The following is a 19,060-nucleotide window of genomic DNA, read 5'->3' as shown; positions in this document are numbered from 1 at the left end:
GGTTTGGAATAAAATAAAGAGCATTACAGAAACTGTATTTTTATGATGATTGTTAATTGTAGAGGTTGCTCCAGTGGCTTGCTTGGCACTGGCTGGAAGTTGTTTACTAGCAGGCAAGATTATAGAATTGTCTGTATGATACAGACTGCAACATCTATTTAATTTGTCTGATTTTTGAACGCATTAGTCAAACATCTCTTAAAACTATGATTCACAGCAAGACAGTGATTTTACTGCAAAGGCATATATTGAGCAATAAGGCCATTGATTTTTTTTAATTTTTTTTTCCCCCTCAATGAGGCTGCTAGTATAATGGAAGATTAAGCTAATGGAAAATTGTCAAATTCATGGGCTGTTTGTGAGGGGGAAAAAAAGCATTTTTTCCAGCTTGTGCCATTTTTCAAAAAATGGGCAGGAAGGATATTTCAGAAGTCCAAAGACTTGGTACCTCAACAGCAGCAGTGAACTGGATCCTGTAGTTTATAATAGATATTTATCCACATTTCATTTATTTTTCATACAAGATATGTATAATACATATTATATATATATATATAATATATAGAGAGAGTCATAATTTTACTGTGAACTACCCAACTCAAAACATTCACCCACCCCCGTTCTTCTCCATATATTTGGCACTGAAGATTTAAGTTATGGGACTCGCAGAATTTTGGATGCATGACAGGTCAAGCAATCTCTGCAGTCTTTTATGGACATAGATTAAATGGGGCTTTTAAATGGAAAAGGGACAGTGCTAAACTATGATACTTGCCATCTGAAGTACACCTGACTTCGTGTTGGTAAAGGTTGGGCAAGTTGTGTGAATTTTCTGTTAGAGCTGAACTGGAATTGTCTGTGTAGGGGGAAGAGCCTGACAGCAATGTGAGACTGTAAATGTCTTTCAGTGTTTTCACTGGATAAATGCGTGAAGACCAAATTTATATGAATTGTACTTTGGAATCCCCTCAAGATTTTTTTCTGTTTTTTTTCCTCTCCTGATAGAAATTATGTTTCTTTGTGATAACTTGTATTTTCAGAATTGCTAGTTGGCTTGAAACATGTTAGATGGTGTTACTTGTGGAAACATAACTAAAGAGAAAACCTTACTGGGAATATCTTTGCATCTGTTGTTATAGAGTGTTAGGTAAAATGAAGAGAAAAGCTTTCTTAACCTCATAATGTTTTGAGTCTTTAGCTTCTACTGGCACATTCTATGTGTCTTCTAATGACTTGCATTACTTTTTTTCATATTTCAACTTAATATTATCAAGTTAAAATCGATGTTAAAGTGTTCAGAAGCATTCGAAAGTCATCAACATGACCGACTAAAATTCTAATATCAACTTTGGGACAAAATAGATTAGGAGTTCATCTGTTTTTAAGGTTTTTTAAACTAATTTGTCTCTTTTGTTTTGGGCTTTTGACTTACTTTCACTCTTTTCATTTAATTAAGATTTTAGTAACATGTAATTCACTCTTTTTGCCAATGTATGTTGGCAAAATCTTTGGAGGTGGGAGAATCATATTTTTACAAAGGTAGCAGGTATATTTGAAACAACACTCCTTCTTTTGGGGTGCTGTTGAGTTGCAAGGAGGAGGTTTATTGTACTGGTTTGGCACAAACTGAAGAAGTAGAAATTGTGATGCTTAGAAAATACCTATGAAGAAAGAAAGAGCTGGGTATTCTAAGTCTAGAAAAGAACTTAGATATGGGTGGAACAGTTCTTCTATCTATAAAGCACTGTTGGACTTAATACAGAGGAAGGTATGTTGTAGACATTAAAATCCTTCCTGTGAAATGAAAAAAAAATAAAATCACATATTTGTTTCAATTTTTGCATGCTGATTCTGAAATTCATCTGACTACATCTGGAGGTTGTGTTCAAGAACTTTTTTTATCCAAAGGTCATTATTCTTAGAGTGGAAGCTTGATTGTTTTAGAATTCAGCTGGAGGCAATAGCTGAGAATTCAGATGAACATAGTTGGTGTCAAGATGGCCTGAGTATTCTCATTTAGTTTTCTAATCTCTTCAATGCATATACTGTCACAACTACGTACAACATAGCTCACTATTATTTCATTTATGCAAGATTAAAACCAGACAGATCCTTGTATCATAGCTGTCGTATAATTAACAGAGTGAAATTACTTAGTGCAAAGCCCAGTGGATGCAAACCATCAGAAGACAAAGTTATGAGGAATGGAAATTCAATGGCGATACAGTTTCAAATACCTCAAGCATTACTTTAGTTATTTCTAAGAATTTAAATAACCTTTCATCCCCTGTTAAGCAGCAGAGCTCCACTAATATCTAGGAAGCTATCTTAATTTAAACTTGCTGAGGTTATGCCTGTGAATCTTTTGAAAGTAACAGAAGTAGTTAGTCTTTTCTCTTTCGATTAAATGTTTCTTGTCTGTGTGCAATGCAGCTCCTTATCTCTTATGTATTTGATTGTCCTGAAATGTAAGTTGTGTTTCTTGGGTTCTTTTTCACAAGGGAAGTTGCTGGGGGAAATGTAACAGAGAGACGTATGCAGCATAAATCTAACAGGGCTGAATTAGGGTTTAGGTCCAGCTCTATTGCATGTATAAACCAGTAGAGCTTCTCCTGTGTTGTGTGATCTGAAGTACCGGTTTTGAAATTGGGATATTGAAATAGAACCATCTTTTCCACCACTGGGTTCTGTGGTTGTATGTGCTAGTTACAGTCTTCAGTAACAATGTCTCTCTTACAAACAACTCTGTATTATGCTTCTAACATTGTGTTAGAGTAAATACAGTCACACTGAGTAAAGAACTAATACTTTAAGTGTTGGTGACTCATCCATAGTAATTTAGCAGGTGGCTGCCTACAATTTCCAGGTGCCATCAATCTCCTAGGTAGGATAATTTCCTGCCTTCATATGTATGGAGGAGGAAATTATACACTGTGAATTTCTGATGATGGGGATGATATGTAGCCTTTGTATCATGTTCTTTTACCTTCAGGGCAGTTTACAAGTACAACTTAATTTTCAGCATCCACTTCAAAGTTGGTAAGTATTAATATCCCTATTTTATAGTGGGGGAAATTGAAGTGAAGGAGTTAGCACACCTTCCCAAGACTTTGGAAGGAATCATGGGAGTAATTGTCAATAATTTGCCTTGATTTTATGTCACTTTTCATCACTTGTTTGTCTATTTATCCCACCATTTCCTGGTGTGAGTATTGAAGAATGTGTGATGTCACAGAGTGTGTTGACAATAGGTAAACAATTGCACTGGAATATGTGTTAAAAATTCATAAGCTAAGAATTTTAAAACTTCTGACTGATGAGTCAGTATGAGGTAAAGACATTCACATTATGTTTTACATGCTAGCACAGCTGTGGAGAAGGGCTGTAAATCAAATATACAACCTTGGCTGTCCACAGATAAGAGAGAAAGGATAAATGGATAGCCAAAAAAGACAAACTGAAGAGGCTTTTTTTTTTTTTTTTTTTTTTAAATCTGAAATGATTCATTTCTTTGTAATTTATTTTGTTTGTTTGTTTGTTTGTTTAAATTTTGTTTTAATTCCTGAACTCTTTTAGAACTAAAATAAAAATTAAGACTTGATCTAGTAACTTCTTAAATTTATTCTTACATCAATATTGAAGTTTGGTTGTTGTGGAGCTAAATGTAATTTAGTTTTCTTTTTTTTTTCACTTTAAATATAATATCTATTGTATACATATATATATATATAATATGTAATTTAAATATAATGTCATTATTTTTGGTGGGTAATTCTTTAGATGGACCACTCTATCAGTTCTTGCGTCAGTACTCACCAAAAGCTTAAAAATCTAGAAAAGTTGATAAGATTTGTTTGTCATGAAAAGTGAATGAATTCATTATTCAAAGCCCGAATCTTTCTGAGACATGTTAAGTAATAACCTTACCAACAAAAGTGCATTTCACTAACAAGTGATTTACAAGGGTACTGTAGTGAATAATGATCACCAAGTATTTGTTTTTAGTTTTAAATGTGATTGGTGTATCACAGCAAACTGAGGCATAACATGCTAAAGTGATGAGTACAAAGTTCAGCTTCGTTACCCAGCAGACAGCACTCATTTTTCAGTACAAGTGAAATCTATCTTTACAGTAATGAGCATCCAAATGTGTACTTTCAAGACAATTAGCACTCATTCCTTTTGCAAACGTAGCAACTACTGCTAAGGTCTTTGTGGAAAGCACAGCATTACCAGTTGTTGTGGAGCTGAGGAAGATTTTTCTGCCTTGGAGGGACATGTTACTTCAATTCAGTTGCATCTCAAATAGCGAACTGTGTCTTTCCTCCAATATGAATATTTATACAGTTTCTCTCACGTATTCTGTTCCCTATGATCTCAGTATTTGTAAGAACTATTTTTAAGACTTCTTTCCTCTACAAAATTAAACCAAAATTGGTCAACTTGTTAAAAAGCAGCAAGAAAAGAAAGCGAATGACATAGGCACAGATATAAGCATTCAAATCCATTGTGATTTCCTAAGGAAAAAATGCTTAAAAGACAGGCTAAACGTACCAGAAACTTTCAGCTCAAACACCTCTGCTTCTCTAAATATTATTCCTTTCTCCCAGCATTTTTGAGAGCATTACAGAAGATGTGATAAGACAACTTTAATACAGCTGTTTACTAAAGCTCTCGGGAAAAGTCTAGCAAAATATGCTTTCATAAATAAAACAGAGTTAATTAAGAACCACTTGAAAAGCTAGCACAGGGGAAAGTTGGGAGAAAATTACCATGTAATGTGAATGGTGGTTAGCAGAAGCATAATTCTAGCTGAAATTAGCCAGATATCTTACTGGGAGCTTGATTCACCCTCATGTTGGTTAGCATCTTATTAAACAAATGATGCCATTGTAATTGATGGAACTGCTTGGCAATAATAATGGCAGCAGAATAAAGCTTTCTCTATGCAAGTCACAGCTAGAAACACTATAAATGCCTGATTAAAGAGAAGGATACCATATGAATGCAAGAAAAGACAAACCTTGATAATTCTGTGATTCTGTGAATATACAAGTTTATTTTTCACAAGTCAGAAACAAGTAATCTTATATGAAACGTGAAGGGACAGCGGTAATCTGTAATAGAGTAAGCAAATATAGTGCATTTCCTAAATAAGAAAATCTGATCCTTGCGAATAGGGTGCCAAAATGTGGTCCCTTAGTCAGTGCTGAAGGACAAATAATGGCAACCCTTAAGGACGTTATCAACTATTGGTGACTGCTGTTAGTAAGCAGTTTGCTTTGGATCTATTTCCAAGTGGTCAGATGCTGAACTGCATGATTCCTATGAAGTGGTTTGAGAATTGGTTTTGTTTTTCCCAAGTGGACTGGTGGCTGAATGATGATGCCATGGATACCAAGAAGTCTCTGGATAAATAGGTCGGTAATGAGAATGAGGTACTTTTGATAAACTTTTAAATTACACTGGGGAAATGGAGGACATATTTGGAAGGTTTAGAGAGGCTTTTAGGTTTTTCATGGTTGTCATTTCTAACAGAACAGTTCTCTCAGTGTCTTGTAGTGCCTCCTGGTTGGTTTTTTGCATATGTTTCATGCATGAGGAATGTGTCTGGCTAATATTTTCTGTATATATTAGCTTTACGTTTTAGAATGTAAAATATGTAGACATTTTCTGGTCAGACCTCCTCACAAACTGGCTAATTCTGCCTCAGTGCTGCAGTTCTTGACACAGCTGGAGGTTACTCTTTAGAAAGTAAAAATAAAGTAATAGCCCTATTTGCCTGGTTGTCCAGGGAAAGACTGTTAGGGCACTGTCATGCGTGTCTGCATGTTCTGCAATTAGAGCTGTTCTCCTCGGAGCATTTCTAAAGGCTTTCAGCTGTGGAAGAGCTGTGTGGGGCACTATGTAAACACCTGAAAATTGTCAAATTCAAGTTCCTGATGTGTTTATTTAATTCAGATAAATGCCACCTGTTATCCTTTCATTTAATCAAATACACTTGTATATAAAACAAATACACATCTTTATTTTGAAAATCTATCTGTAATGCCTGTCACCATACTGTTTTTCCTGAACACATTTTATGCCCATATTCCACTGTCTTCCTGCTCCAGAGTGGTGGAAAGTTCCATGATTTCACTGAGACCCCTAAGTGGCATTTCAAGTCAGCTTTTAAGAAAATTGCATGCAGCACAAGTACATAAATTCCTCCCAGCTGAAAGTATTTAGACATATTAGTAGAACATAGTCATCACTAAACTACATTTCATGCTTAAAGCACTTGCTGCTACATTCATTCCTTCCTACTAAATTCCATGCTGTATGAGCAGCCTCCTCATTGAGCTGCCTGTGCCCTACGTTGGCACATACTAAGCGTTCAGGACAATGTCATACCATTATTTTTTTTCCAGTACTGCTTGCCACACAAAGCAGGTATTTGGTTGGGAAGGACCAGTGGATGAGATGTCTTCATATAACTTTCACATGCGATAGACTTGCTCTTTGGGGGGGCATAATTTCTCAACTATGCAAACTGTAATGAGATCATTTGAAGCATAGCTTTTATTCAAACAAAACATTTGAATTTAACTTAGGATTTTACAAAGGCCTTTTCAACCTTTGCCACTGGGGTTTTTTCCTGCCTTTTTTATTTTTCAGTACTAAAGTTAGAATTAATAAAAAATATAGTAGTGATGGTGTAGGTTATAATTCTGTGAGGCCTCAATTCAGAACTGTTTGGGACTTCTTGTATAGAAGACTGCTTTGGGGCTCTCTGTAAGACAGACACCATGCTAGTTGTATAAAGGCTGTATTTTAAAGCTTTAATGCTAATAAATTGTTGATTTTTTTTTTTTAATTAAAATTTTTATTTATTTATTTATTTTGCACAGGGTTATATATTTTTAATCTACTTGTAATTTACTAGCATTAACTCGTGGTTTCAAGACTGGGAAATAAATCTTGAAATATACTACTTAATGTTGCCATTTCTAAAGCTAAGGATGTGCCTTGAAGAAATGAATTTATACCTGACATAAATGAGATGTGGGAAAGTAAGAAATTGTTATCCCTTTATCATGTTTCTTGGTACTCTGCTTAAAGAACAGTCTGTGGTGTAGTTGGCGCATAAGCTTAATTTATCCTGGAAGGTGGAATGAGTTTGGACCCTTATAATTAGTGTAGGTGGATTTTAAATGAGCTTGATGACATCATAGCTGGCTACTTCTGCTTCTCTATATTTCTGAGGCATTTTTATTACTCATTGTGCTGAATACATCATTTGCAGTTTGTTGGCACTGTTTCCATGCTTAGTGGTTTAGGTTTTCTTTATTGGAATACATGGTGATTTTATTCGTGGATCCAGGGGAAGAAAGCTTTTCTTCTTTGGTCTTGGATCTACATGCTTTGGCTCTCTATAGCCTGTAGACAGCCACCCACCTGTCTCTGTCTCACACACTTGCCTGTTTGCTTTGTCATGCACAAATTTCTTGTTTTCCACATTTTTTTTTTTTTAACAGTGATGAATGCACAGTCCATTACATTATTTTATCCCAATATTGATTACCAGTTCTGATAAGTTAAAATAGGAAGTACTGAAAGTTGCTTAACCTCAGATAAACTGTGGTCTTTATGTATGTTTTCTAAGAAACTTACGTATTCCTTGAAAGCGTCTAGCAACTCATAACCACAGATGAAACTGAATGTAAGTTGCACTTAGATATGACTTATGTTTGCCTCAGTGCCTGCCAGTGATTTCCCTCAGAAAGTCTTTCTGTTTCTGCACCTAAATGTTCACTACAAGTTACTGATTTTTTTTCTCAGTTGCTATTGATAATGTTGATCATCAGTCCTTTTGCTACTTTTTTAATCAAGTAGGGAATTGTTCTCTTGTTTCCTTCAATATTTTTCAATTATCCAATTTCACTAATCATAACTAATGTTAACAATATTCCTTCTGAATTTCATTTTCTCGAGTGTATTTTGCCTTTTATTAAATTTTATTTAAAATGCTTTATCTGCAACTGCATGCAGTGTATCAGCTCAGGCCTACTGGAGTAAACTCACAGCCTTTCCTTGGTCCATTTGAAATCACAAAGAGGACAAATGGTCTCTGACGCTGAAATAAAGCACAGGCACAATCCAATTCCCTTGAATTAGGTCCTAGCAAGTCTTTCATCAGCTTCCACAAGAGTTATTTCAGAGTGAGACCAGTTTTTTATCTATTAAACAGCAAAAGGATTATTTCTGAAGACTTGAACTGTATTTAGGTGTGATTTTTTTCTTTATCTTCCCTCCCACCCATATCAAAGGTACTGAAGTAAATTAAATTTACTGTTGTTTTATTGTGGGATTGTGATTTTTTTGTTTGTTTGTTTGACAAGTTCTGTATTATCAATAAGCAACATCTTAATGCTATCCTATTTTATAAAACTTACAATCAGTAATACTTAAAATCTTTCTTGCATTATAAATTCAAAAATTTCCAAACATACTTGAGGTTCATTTTGCTCCTCTTCCTCTTGTGTGGTTACAAGCACTGTGTGTGTATGAACTTTGGGAAGCAGAATGCACCTGTCCCTAAGCTTAAGTAGTAAAGGATACCACTCTTTTTCTTTCATTTTTAAATAGGGAAGATCATGTTGTGAACTTATTTACTGACTACTAATTGAGGAAATATGACAACATTGAATTTTATAGCATGATGAAGGAACAGACATGGTCATAGTCACATTTGTTTGTTTATTAAGCCACTGTCCGCAGCATAATCAATTGCAGCCTCCCTGGAGGGACATTTGGTCTGCTAAGAGCTCCACTGGGAAATATGGTGTTTCGCATCCAGTCTAGATTTATTTTCTCATTCATCCTTTCTAGAAACTGCTTTTCTTTGAAGCTGAAGCTTTGTAGGAATACTACTTAAGCTTATTTTGACGGAGGTTAATGGAATTAACTGTCTTGCATTGTTTTTTAAATCAGGCCTCTACACCTGTTTATGGACAAAGCAATTCTCTCTCACAAAGTTGTTTCCCTGTGTAGTAGAATTTCCATTGAAGAAAAGTATCTTTGTCCTCAGGGAGAAGGAACAAATGAATTGTTCGCTCATCTCATTCCAATTATCTCTTTAAACTCAGTAATATTTTAAAAGCTGTGTTTTCTATAGATGTACTAGAAAGATATTCCACAGTGCGTGCTAATGTGGGCAATGATATGTTGATGGAAATGTCTGTTAACTACAGTTGTATTACAAGAAAAAAAAAAAAGGCACTTTAACAAATTGAGTTTCATAATAAAAAGGTAGAAAGTTCTTAACTCATAATCACATCAAATGAAGATCAGTCAGCTCTTTAGTGTTAACTAGTTTTGAGCAGAAATTGCTGTAAATCACATCTGTCTGTGCTGTCTGGCACGCATTTTTAGACTTCACAATGTGCACAGAGCACTAGAAAATTCTACAGTAGCTTACAAAACTTTTCCACTTACTTCTTCCAAACATGTTTCAAGGATTCAGTGGTATCAGCCATCATCTCAGACCTATGGAGGTCAATATTTACAGCATTAGTTTTCATTGAGTCACTACATCAACTTGAATTTTAATATGAAGCAAAAAGGGAAAAAAAATAGTTCATGTTTAAGAGTGGTGGGAAAATGTTACTTATTTCACATCCCAGTAAATAAGCTATGCTAGGGACTGTATTTTATCTCTCATAAACGATTCCAGTAAATTATCTGTCATGACTTTCTTGTTCTCAGTGAAGTCAAAGAAGCCAATTTTTATAAGATTTATGCTACACTTAATTTTGTTGATCAACATGCAGTACCAAGTTCTCCCAGAATTCAGAGTAAAGACGAATCTTTTATTAAAATGAATTTTCTGAGGTCTATGTGCTCCTAAATCTTTCCAAGGATGAGCTCTCAGTGTTTATCAGCATGTATACAACACTTTTAGTGTTTGTATAGGTTGACAGTGAACGTGCTGAGTTTCATGATTAACTTCAACAAGGAGTATCATAAAAACTGTTAAAATTAAAGGCAGATAGATCTGTTTTAAGGACAGATCTATCACAGATTTTTGTCAGTTGCTGCACACTCAGTCCTAACTTTTATGAGTCTTACTTTGTCTAAGTAGTACTGTTCCTCTCAGATATCATTAGTATTTCTAATGCACATTAGTGGGAGAATTTAGCAGCTAGACCCAAATGCTGAGTGCTAGCTTTAATTAAAAACATTTCATGCTATTTTTTTTTTTTGCAATAATGTCTTTGTCTCTGGATTTGTCCTTGATTTGTATTTACATCTTCAGACTCTCTTCCAATCTCTCATCTTTCTTTTCCTCCTCCTCCTCATCTCTCTGTCTCCCAGATACGAGATGAACTGATTCTGAGAAGTTCCTTAAGCTGAATTGTATGCAACTAAAGCCAGGTTGTATCAGCAGGACCCTTAAATTAAATGCAGTCTTGGTACCTCTTACCTCTTCACATATTAGAAGACTGCCAAAACCTCTCAGTATGAGTCTTGCATTTGCCAGATGGGATTTAATTGTGATCATGCTATAGGTCATGCTGCACTTAAGTAACTGTTTGTTCATAGCAGTTTTTTTAGCATTACCTTTGTAAAACAAAGGTCTTGATATTCAGAAATACTGAGATATTAAAAAAAAACAAAAACAAAACAAAAACAAACAAACAAACAAAAAAAAACAATAAAATTTGTCAGGTATGGAGCTAGAGAGAAGCCAGAAAGTGGGAGTGCCAAAACACTGTCCTTTAATCTAAGTGTTTTTGGGAAACATCAAAGAGAAGTTTTAAAGATGGCTTCTGTGAGCAAGTTCTCAAAAGAAAAAAATTGATTTTTTACAAACGAATAAAAATGTAAATTCTGCTTATAAAGAGAATTTAATATATTAATGTTTGGGAACATTTACAGCTTGATTTGCTGAACTGGAGCTTCTACTTGATTCGTCTTGTAGTTTGTGTCACCAGTTAAGTTCTGTCCAGTTGTACCTGTGAAGCATGAGGTCTTTCAGCCAAAGCCCACAAAGAAATCAGCATTAAAAGTCAAGAGGTATGAAGCTAGTTTACTTGAAGTAATGAGATAACTAGAAATAAAAGAGATTTCTAGAATTTGAACATCTTTTTGCAAGTTGGCTACTTAAGGAAAATTCTTAGCCAAATGCTCTTCCCCTAGGGCCTCACTGAAGAATGTCACATTGTAGGAAGAGTAAAATCTGTCTCTACTTCACACTGCATACATTGTAGCTGTTTGTTTGCAGTCTCTTAGGCATGGAGAGGATTTCTGTTCGGTAGCCTACAGCTTTGAACAAAAAAGCTCAGCAATTTGAGCTGAATGGAAATGTTTTAAAGTAGAGGACAGGATTTGCTCAGAATCATGGGGAGTTGCTATAAGAGCAGGTATTTGCTGTCTTTCTCAATAGAGCAGATGCCTTCCCCACTTGTGGATTCAGGACTCCTTGAATCTAGGTGTGGTTGTGAGGCACTGAGATAGATGGGAAATAGCCCAGCCTGCAGGGAACCTGACAAGACTTTAAAACAGAAAAAAAAGTTTCCAGCTGAATTGATGCCTTGTAAAACACTAAATTCTCAGTGTGCGCAGTACCAGCTCTAACACTGACACAAGGAAAGAAGAGAAAATCCAGGCTTTGTTTCCTATACTCTTCAGTAACAGTGAGTAATTAGGTCAATTTAAAGCAACTGTGAAGCTGCAGCCTGGGGAGGAAAGAATCAGCAGATTCTCCTTGATAAGGGTTTTTCTCTTGTTACCTAGTCTGTTAGTTTTCCCACAGGCCTTGCAGAGAATGCTCAGACTTTCAATTGCCCTGTGTCAGCAACAGGGTCTAGCTTGAGAGGCAAAATCACTCTTGAGGGGTCAATCTTCTGTCCCTTGTTCCTGCTTGTGGCACCCTGGTGATTCTCTCACGTGCTTTGAGCATCACTGGTGCTGCTCATCAGCACGCCATCATTGCTTCCTGGCTCCTAACAGCAACTTCTGTTCCTGGAGTCTTAGTTCTGTATCTTACTGCTAGGATAGTTTGTAGCTGGAAGTACTTCTGTAGTCAGGAAGTTTGGAGAGTAGTTTGGCATCTGCAGTTGCTTTTGGAAGCAACTATAGTTAGCAATGAACAAGGAAACAAACAACAAAAACAACAAAAAAGCAGAGAATTGTCGGCCTTTTTTTCACCCTGAAATATACAACAATTTATCAGCTGGGTGAGTTGAATTGAACAAATGATTTAAGAGTGGTAGCTGGGTAGTTTAGATACTGATTTGGAGAGTGTTGTGATAGTTTAAATCCCAGTTCTGGCTAATTTAAAAGCAGCAGATATAATAAAACTTAAGAACCGCACCCCCCAGATCTGCCTCTGTGTACTGGTCTATCTCAGGCAAACCTCAGGGCTTAAGAGTTAATTTTCTACCAAATATTTGGTACAATGTTCCGTCCAGCCATGGAGGAAAAAAAATAAAATAATACATACATATATATATATATATATATATACACACAAACACACACACACACATATATACATATATATATATATATGTATGTATGTATGTATGTATGTATGTATGTATGTATGTATATAAGAATGGTTGGTTTTCATCCCTACCTGGAGCAAAAATGGTGTCAAAGGCCCTTGACATTTTCTTGTAGTTTTAATTATTAATGGGGTGGAACCTGGATAAAAGGAATCACTGGCTTCACTTACAGGTAAATACTGTGAAGTTTGTTACTTACTAAAGGGAGTAATTTTATAGTTTCCTTTAACTGTAAATCTTTTTGGGTTTATAGCATTTCAATGCAGTAGCCTACTGGATAATGAGCATTGAATCTCTGGTATGAAATATTGTTTGTCTTGGTTTTGCAGGAGTTTTGCCATCTTTAAGTCTTATTTTCTATGTTTTCAGAGCTAGCTAGGTAGTGATCTCCTTAACTCATGTGGAGACATGTTACATGAGTTAATGAAATCTCCACTGATTAGCATTAGACAGTATTGGGCCACAGTCTTGCCCTTAAGTTTTGGTTTTGATTGCTTTTCTTCATAACTATTTATAACACATTAAAGAGAGACATTAGCCATGACAAATTCTAGACCTGCACAATTCCTTTGCAACAGATTATTTGCTATAGATTGTTTTTGCTGATCTTCAAATATTGGGGTGCATATTCTAATGTCATATTTATAAAATTTGAATATATTATATTCAGTTATATTGATCCAAAGTATGCTTTTTTTCCTTGACATTTAATTTCAAATACAAAACCATGAGGTATGTTGTTTTATTAATATCAGATGGAGGAGTTGTGTGAGATAACACTTGTTTCCAGATGGCTGGAGTAGGCAGATGTTTTTGGCTTGCATACAGGTATAAAATGATATCAAAGAATAGTTTTGGAACTCAGGTCAGGAAAACATAATAGCTCGCAAATAAATGGAAAGTAGACACAGTAAATGTTGTTGGTCTGATAATAAGGAATTAATTTTAAAAGATATCTGGAATATCTGCACAATTTGGACAGTCCTAGTTTTATGGTACAATAAATAATACAAACAATTGTATCTATCTATGGGCAGCACTGCCATGCAGCAGACTTCTTTAAGGGTGACTGCAAGCAGGATAATTTCCTATTGTATCAGAGACAGAGCATGCATATGTTGAGCTAGTTATTAAACTATTCAACTTCTTGAAGTGATGCTAGTGCAGTGATGCTTGCAAATCCCATGAGAACACCTTTCTGAGCAGATTTCCCTCACACATTTACTTGATTGTTTGGTTTGCTCAGACCCCCTGAATGTGGTGACCCTTTTTATAAGGAAATTGGCAGGAGCTGAAATACTGTCTTTTTCTTTCAAAGGGGACACTGCATTATTCCTTTTTAGATGTTGAAACTGCAAATTGTTTTTGACAAACAGATGATTTAGAAAGATTCATCCCAGTGTTTTGAAAGACACTTGTTTTGTAATAAGAACTGTTTGATGTACTGCCCTTCCTTCTATGAACAGTAGTGCTGAGTCACTGAGGACTCTATGTTATTTCAAAGACCATATGCTTCTGATTAATGTGAAGAGTAATGTATTAGAGCTTTCTTGAAGTTGAAGTTTGGGTCTGCTTCTGTTTTAATTCAGTGAAGCTGACTGGAGAGTATAGCCCCACCAAGGACCAGCTGATCTTGCAACTACAAATGTGTAGAGTGCTCGGTATGGGAGAGATTATGGCTGTGTGTTAATGCAAATACATTGTCTGTTGAAGAAGTTGGCAGAATTCTTATATTGTTAAATGAAATCCAAATTAAGGTTTAATTGCCAAATCCATATCTCTTGTGTACAAGTATTATAAAGCTTTTCTTTTTCTTATAATATTCTTAGAACTAGTTGTATAGCATATTAATTTAGTAGTTCTTTTAGAAATCACAATGGAGCCGTTTAAGTAGAGCTGTTTAAAAAATATCTTGTAGAAGTCAATAGAAAAATATTTAAAAGCTTTGTAGCAGAGGGTTTTATTATGAGCTTTCTAACATGCCTGAGCAGGATGTTAATACCCTTCATTTCCTTCAGTGTCCTGAGTAGCCTCACAACAGAGGATTATTTCTTCTAGCACTGTGTTTAAGGCTGAGGAGTGGGCAGGCATGACTGGGAAAAGGTCCCCATTGCATCTGTACCCGAGGCAGTGGGTGGCACAGCTAAGGCAGCCTGCCAGGGATCATGCTTTCCACCACATATTTGCAGGAAGTGATGCAGGCCACAGCAGAAAATGCTCATGCAGAGAGAGAGCAGTCTGGAGTAGTTGGTACAACAAATAGGTGAAATTGTTCCAAATCTGAGCATGGTGCACAACTTCTAGGGTGTAACTTATTAAACTAGTCTAAAATAAGTTTATTTCATTCTTCCTAAGGCTCTGTTCAAAGAAACTGTGATTAAAGTGATGGTGGCATTTGTGAATGGACGGTTTGGGAAAGAATGACTTGTTTTCCTCATGCTTGTTCTTAGAACAGATATAAAGACCCATTTATATATTTTTTTTCCTCTGAAGAGTGTTTGTGACAGGCTATGTGCAACTTTGGTTTAGATTTATAAAACTGCAGTGCTTTAGTGAATCTCTAAGGCTTTTGTGCCTTATCTTGATTAACGCAATGCCCTTCCAAAGAGGGAACTGCTACAAGGTAGAAGTAAATAACAGGCACCATATCTGTGTTTCAGTACTGGGGTGTGTTTGAACAGAGCTGGTTGCTCCCCTTGCAACTCTGAGCTTTGGCTGTCCTTCCCTGTTCCGTCAGCAATTCCTTCAGTCTCTTTGGGAGCAAGCACCAACAAGCAGCCCTTCCTTTGCTTATGAAAAGAGTTCATAGTCTTAACAGACTGAAAACTGGCTATCTTTCTGGTAAAAAAAATTTAGAAGTATATTTTGGTTAGGTTTCTGCCATTCTGACAGCTACTAACTATCTGCTGGAGTGAGAAGAATAAAGACTTAAGAGAATTTTCAACCTAAGGGTGAAGTGAGGGTGAAAGAAAAACAATGTATCAATTTTAAAGTTGTCCAGTGACTTGGGATTTGTATAATCATGGTGTTCAATCAGGAAAATAACACTGCTCCAGGAACTAATTTTACCTTGAAATAACTGAAGTAACTTGTAGGGCGTTGTTGGTAGGATGACTGAAACTAACTTTGTCACACAGCCTTGTCAAAAAATGTTGGATACCAGTATTTAAAGAAGTTCCCTCTGGGAGCCCAATTCAGTTAACCTTTGAAAATCTCATCTGAGAGAGCTGGGATTGAGAGCCTAGAAAGCAGGATTTTATTGTGTGACAATCTTGATTTTATATCTTACAAGTGATTGATCCTGTCCAGACTGAAAACAATTTTTAATATAATCTTTAATATATTTCTGGGGTTTTAATTAAGAAATAACAGTAAAGCTCTTGCAGCTGTTTCTGGAGTCCTGTGTAAAGCAGCAATAATTTTATGAGGTATGACTTTGTGAAAGTCTCACTAATGCTTTGTCAGTACATGGTGATTGTCCATTCCCTGTTACTTGGAGGTGTTTTTTTCTCCTAACGCTTAAATCTAGATATTTGTTTTGTGTACCAATCCCCAGTAAATTAGGTCTGAGGTTTCTTGGTAAGAACCAACATCAGGCATACTGCCTTCTGTTCTGCTGCTGAAGCAGTTTCAAAGCATTATATGTGATGCCACAATGATTAGTTTTCTTATCCTTGAATTTGTTTGTAATTCTGGGGTGGGTTCTGGCTGGCTCTGGTGAGTTTTTACAACTTACTTTTTCTTTCAGGTTCGCAACCTCTTCTACTGTTATGGCATTTTCAGTCAGTTTTGCAATTGCACCATCTAAGGATGAATCTATAGAAACCTCAGAGATTTTCTGCATTTTCAGAGGTGTTTTGTTGTTGTTTTTTCTGCAATTGCCATGGCTCCTGTGTCGAGTTAACCTTGTTGATCCTTCAGTTAATACTGGTTTGCGTATCGTCACAATAGTTTTTGACAAGGCTATTTCTAATACCCTCTCCTAACGTGTTGTATAAACACAGAGGCATCTTGTTGTGGCTATTTCAATAGCTTTTATTCAGGTGTGCTCTGAGACCTTTCACTATACTGTATTAGCATAACCTTTGTGCTACTACCAGTACTTCCACGTATTTTGTTTACTTTCAAGAAGTTTATATCTTCATTTAGCTCAGCATTTTAAAGTCAAGAGCTAATAAGGAGAATTAGGGTTGTTTGTTTTTTTTTTAATCTCTGCAGTAGGCACATTGCATCTAAATATATCAACATCCCTCTTGCAGACTGTCCTCTCGATAGCAATGCTCTCGATGAGATCCTTGTCTTGGGTTTTCTGACCATGCTGTAAGTTGTTTTTCATTAAGTAGGTTTCGTGTCTGGCTAATCCATGAAATACAATCTTAAGATTAGGTTTGGCACCACAGCATGACTGAGATAACAAAACTCTCCCATTATTGCTGTTTTTTCTTTACTGGCAATTATTTTAATTTCTCTGGGGGTGACATGTTTGCTTTTACCAACTTGTCCTCAATAAGGCAGGGTTTTTTTCCCCTGTGTAATTTCTGTTTCGTTTGCTTTTCTTTCTCCTGAGCCTTTTCTGGGAAATGTTCTCACTGTTTTGTGTTTGGCTTCTGCTGATGTCTTTCATGCCCTTTTTCCTGCGGATGGGCCACAGAAAGGAGTCATGAAGCTTTGCCATGAATACATCTTTCCTTGGGGATCCTCTGCTTCTTTAACAAAGTGTCTGTAGTCAGATGAATTTTGCAGGTAAACTGATGAGTGTACATGCTCTGTTATGGATTTGCATGTATGGGGGTGGGTGACTCACGTTAATAAAATTTCAGCCAGCTGCTTAAATCTATTTCTGAGTCAACTTCAAATAAAAACATTTGCCATGATCAATTATAAGTGTATTGAAGATGCTGAGGCTGAACACTTGCCCTGAAATCTCTAGAAGGCCATGTGACACTGTGAAGCTTGCTACATGGTGACTGTGTTAGATGTGTTTTTTATACTATTCCTGTTTCACTTTAGAATTACAGGACAAGCAATACAAGGGTAAGTGGGAGCTGAGTTATTTTTAGTGATAGAAGAGAAGGTTTGTCATTGTGCAGACTAGTTAGAGAAGAGTAAACTCACAAGCAATTAAGCTTAAATGCTTTTCCATATGGCTTTTCTCTAGAAACTTGACTGAATAATTTCCTAAAACAATCTTAAAATTGCTGGTAATAATGCACCCTGGTAAGATTAATGCATGAAAATCTTCAGACTTATTTCTGCACTAGGATACATAAAACTGTGTAATCAAATGAGATATTGAGCAGCAGCAAATTTTGGACTCTGACAGCAATCACATTCCTTCCTCTCACTAACAAATGCTCTTTTACAAGCAAGTAACCTTTCACTTGCAAGTGGAGAACAGCTGATTTATTACAGATATGAGGGAATATTTAAACTTCCAGGAGTCTGTAAGGACGTTTGCACAAATATATCTAAGCTTTGGCCTGATAATAACAGGCAGATGAGCTAACAATATTCTATATTACATGGAGATTTCTGTAACCTAGTTGCAAATTAGATGTTTGCTGTTGTTGTTGTTTTTTAATTTGCATGGATTTATTACGGAAGGAAAAAGAAACCATTCTTTCTTGGCATCCGCAAGACACATATGCCTCTGGGTTTTTGTAAATAAGAAATTGCATTTCATTGACTGAAAATTGCAGTACTTCTACTTTTGCACAAGACAGCTAGTTTTCTGAAGCTTCTTTCTCAATAGGTCTATTCAAATGCCCTTATATATTAAAAAGCAGTGCTTTTCCTAAATGTATATTTATGAGTATTTGAGCTATATTAAGAATGAACACCATACAGATCTTGGAAGGGAAAAGTAAATACAGACAATGTTCAAACCAGGGCTCAACTTTTAAATCTCTGTTCTAGATACCGGAAAAGAAACTGATGACCTGAATCTTAAATAAAAAAAATAAAAGTCCAACAATTACAACAAAAAGAACCACCACTTCAACTTATTAAAATGGTTATTCAAATGTGACTTTAGAAGGATTATACCATGTCTAATTTAGATGGCAAGATAAGATTCATAATTACAGATCAAGTTTACTTCTGTGAAGTTAGGTGATGTGCTTGCCTGTCCTCCCCACACAGCTCACACCTGTACAGTATCTTCAGAACAGAAGTTAAGGTACTTGTGTTTAGATTTGATAGCTTAGCTTTAAACATGTAGGTTTTATCTTTTTATGTGAATATGCATCCAAAATTGCATTCTGCTTGGATTATAGGGCCATGAAGTTACCTGGAAATATCATTTTATGGTATTTAATTCTTGTAGTTAATAGGCACTGACTGCTGTTTTTGTGTATGCAAGGTGTGTATATGGAATGCTTGTCAGTCTATGAGGTATCTGTGGTATAAACAGGGCAAATAAACTTTTTTGAGTGAAAAATAACTCAGATGACAATATTAAATTTCATAAGATGGTAACTTAATTGGATAGCAAAAAATGTGACTGA

At 35.8% G+C, this 19,060-nt stretch overlaps 2 protein-coding genes across 8 annotated transcripts in view; one reads left to right on the top strand and one right to left on the bottom strand.

The window, feature by feature from the left end:
- Positions 1–19,060, top strand: part of CTNNA3 (catenin alpha 3) — a 376,683-nt gene that overhangs the window by 134,812 nt on the left and 222,811 nt on the right. The gene's annotated exons all lie outside the window — the stretch shown is intronic.
- LRRTM3 (leucine rich repeat transmembrane neuronal 3) overlaps positions 1–19,060 on the bottom strand; it is a 77,849-nt gene that overhangs the window by 35,973 nt on the left and 22,816 nt on the right. For 2 of the 5 annotated variants that reach the window (XM_085555009.1, XM_032445276.2), the window contains one exon: positions 9,481–9,531. The exons of the other annotated variants lie outside the window; for them this stretch is intronic. In XM_085555009.1, the coding sequence (XP_085411135.1) occupies positions 9,526–9,531 (6 nt within the window). In that variant the 3' untranslated portion in view covers positions 9,481–9,525. The remainder of the gene's footprint in view (positions 1–9,480; positions 9,532–19,060) is intronic. 5 annotated transcript variants of the gene reach the window in all.

Source organism: Coturnix japonica, chromosome 8, assembly GCF_054131305.1.
Source record: "Coturnix japonica strain WE chromosome 8, WE-NBRP24, whole genome shotgun sequence".
Classification (NCBI taxonomy): domain Eukaryota; kingdom Metazoa; phylum Chordata; class Aves; order Galliformes; family Phasianidae; genus Coturnix; species Coturnix japonica.
The sequence above is the reverse complement of the archived record's forward strand: the minus strand, read 5'-3'. Positions and strand labels throughout refer to the sequence as shown.